This window comes from Argopecten irradians, chromosome 1, assembly GCF_041381155.1.
Source record: "Argopecten irradians isolate NY chromosome 1, Ai_NY, whole genome shotgun sequence".
NCBI classification, from domain to species: domain Eukaryota; kingdom Metazoa; phylum Mollusca; class Bivalvia; order Pectinida; family Pectinidae; genus Argopecten; species Argopecten irradians.
In genome coordinates, this window is record NC_091134.1 from 19,130,256 (window position 1) to 19,133,220 (window position 2,965).

Consider the following 2,965-nt stretch of genomic DNA (forward strand, 5'->3'; position numbering starts at 1 on the left):
TTAAGGTGACAGTAAACAAGGCACTTAAGATTGAGCAGTATCCGTTGCCTCGTGTAAATGACAATTTTGCATCACTAGCAGGAGGTCAGATGTTCTCAAAACTAGACCTTCAGCATGCATATCTCCAGATGGAAGTCAGCGAGGAGTCGAAGAAACTGTTAACGATTAACACCGAGAAAGGTCTGTATCAGTTTAACATGTTAGTGTACGGAATTGCGTCAGCACCAGCAAACTGGCAACGCGCGATGGACACGGTTTTGCAGGGCCTACCAGGAGTTAAATGCATCATTGATGACATGCTTGTAACTGGACGCGACGACGAGGATCACTTGAGGAACCTTGAAGCAGTTCTTGGTCGACTTGATGAATATGGACTGCGAGTCAAGAAAGACAAATATCAATTCTTTATGAAGAAACTTTCATTTTGTGGTCATGAGATTGACGCTGAGGGATTACATAAATCCGACAAGAAGGTGAAGGCTGTGTTGGAGGCACCAGAGCCTAACAATGTGTCAGAGCTCCGAGCATGCTTAAGTTTAGTGAACTATTATGGCAGGTTTTTGCCAAATTTGTCAGCTACACTGTTCCCACTACATAAGTTACAAGAAAAGGACAAAACATGGGTGTGGAATGAGAGTCATCGTCAAGCTTTTGAGGAAGTCAAAACACTGGTGACATCTACTGAGGTATTTACTCACTATGATCCGGACAAACCGATGCGACTTGCTTGTGACGCGTCTCCCCTTGGACTCGGGGCAGTCCTATCCCACATAATGGAGGACAAATCAGAACGACCTATCGCGTATGCCTCAAGGTCTTTGAACGCAGCAGAACGGAACTATTCCCAGATAGACAAAGAAGCCTTAGGGATAGTATGGGGTGTAAAGCACTTCCATGACTACTTGTTCGGACGTAAATTCACATTGATCACCGATCACAAACCACTGGTCGCAATTTTTAGTCCAGAGAAGGGCATACCGTTAACAACAGCTTCGCGTATGCAGCATTATGCTCTCTATCTGTCTGGTTTGACATATAACATTGAATATAGGAACACTAAAGCTCATGGTAACGCGGATAGTCTGTCGCGTCTACCGCTAAAAGATGAAGGTCCAGACGACGAGGAGGAGGACAAGGCTATTAATGCTGTCCATGTGTCGCAACTAGGTAAGCTACCAGTTACGGAGGGACAAATCGTAAAGAGACTGCGCGAGATCCGTTACTCTCAAAAGTGTTTCAGTCCATAATGCATGGCTGGCAAGAATCAGTGGAACCTGAACTAAAACCCTACGCGATACGTCAAAATGAACTTACTACACACCAAGGATGCCTTCTTTGGGGTATACGTGTGATAATACCGTTAAAACTACCTTCTGGGATCCTGAGTGAGCTACATCAAGGCCACATCGGTGTGGTTAAAATGAAGGCCGTGGCACGCAGCTACATGTGGTGGCCTGGAATAGACCACGATATTGAACATATGTGTAAATCTTGTGTGGGATGTCAGGAGGTGAAAGGAGCGCCCCCTAGTGCACCTATATCTCCATGGGAATGGCCGTCACGACCATGGCAGAGAATTCACATTGACTTTGCCGGACCATTCCTGGACTCCATGTTTCTGATTGCTGTAGACGCCCACTCCAAATGGCCAGAGGTAGTGCCAATGAGAACTACATCTTCTGAGAGAACTATTGAAGTATTGAGAACAATTTTCGCGCGCAACGGAGTCCCAAAGTCCCAAGGCAAATTGTAAGTGACAACGGGCCTCAATTCAAGTCAGAGTTGTTCGGAAATTTCATGGCAGCAAATGGAATTAAGCACATTACTTCGGCGCCATATCACCCTAGTACGAATGGGTTGGCTGAACGTTTTGTTCAGTCATTCAAAATGGCTATGAAATCCAGCAGGAAGGATTCAGGGTCGATTCAACAGAAACTCTCAAATTTCTTGCTAGCCTTTCGAAATAGCCCACAATCAACCACAAAAGAAACGCCAGCGAGATTGTTTATCGGGTGAAATTTACCCTCAAGTCTTGATCTGTTACAGTCAAACACAAAGGATCGTGTTGAAAACTTGCAGGAAAAGATGACTGAAAGGAGACACACTCAAAGTCGCATTCTCAAGGTCGGTCAGAAGGTCATGATCAGAGACTACAGAGGGGAGAGGAAATGGTTGTCCGGAACCATTCATTCTACGACCGGACCACTGTCATACTGCGTTGAAGTGTTGCCAGGAGTCTACTGGCGACGTCACATTGATCAAATCAGGGATGCAAACATACCAGTCGCTTCAAACATTGAAACACCACTTCCAGTACTCATTCCGAAGCCAGCAGTGTTAAATGTGCCACACAATCGGAACAACTCTAGTAGTTCTGACGGTGACGCTACCAAGTCAACTAATGACACTATCTGCCAACCAGAACCGGAAGCCACACCTACGGTTGTTTCCAAGGCAACAGTGCCCATACCCATGACGACTACAAAGACTGACGCTCGATCTCAAAATTGTGAGTCAAGGTATCCAAAACGGGCATCACGTGCACCCCAGAAATTCAAAGATTATGTTAAATATTGACATTTTAAAGTGTACACGGAATGGTTTGGTATATAAGGCTTGATAAATGCGTCTTTGGGTAAAATTTAGAATGGAGAAAGTACGAGTTTCATAGCGATTACGGTATTAGAGATAATGCGACTTTTCTCTAAAACACACCTGAAGCCCCAAGCCATTGACCCCGATTCGGGACCCCTGACCTGTGACGTCACGAGGACAACGGGACCTATTCTACTCGCATAAGATAGAGGGGCGATTTTTGGTGTCTGCCATCTAATATAAACTATCTGTTTGTAAATATCAATTTTGAAGACACAAATACCTGTGTTCATGTCCGATACCTATTTAATATTATCCTTAATCACAGATATGAGTTTGAAAAACGCTTGAAAACAGGGATTTATGCCAT

The 2,965-nt window shown here is 44.6% G+C and overlaps 1 protein-coding gene across 1 annotated transcript; it reads left to right on the plus strand.

The window, feature by feature from the left end:
- Positions 1 to 1,246: 1,246 nt before the first annotated feature.
- LOC138316619 (uncharacterized) lies at positions 1,247 to 2,577 on the plus strand. The gene is made up of 2 exons (XM_069258323.1): positions 1,247 to 1,696; positions 2,047 to 2,577. Exons 1-2 carry the CDS (start codon positions 1,247 to 1,249, stop codon positions 2,575 to 2,577), a joined length of 981 nt encoding a protein of 326 aa, XP_069114424.1.
- Positions 2,578 to 2,965: the final 388 nt, after the last annotated feature.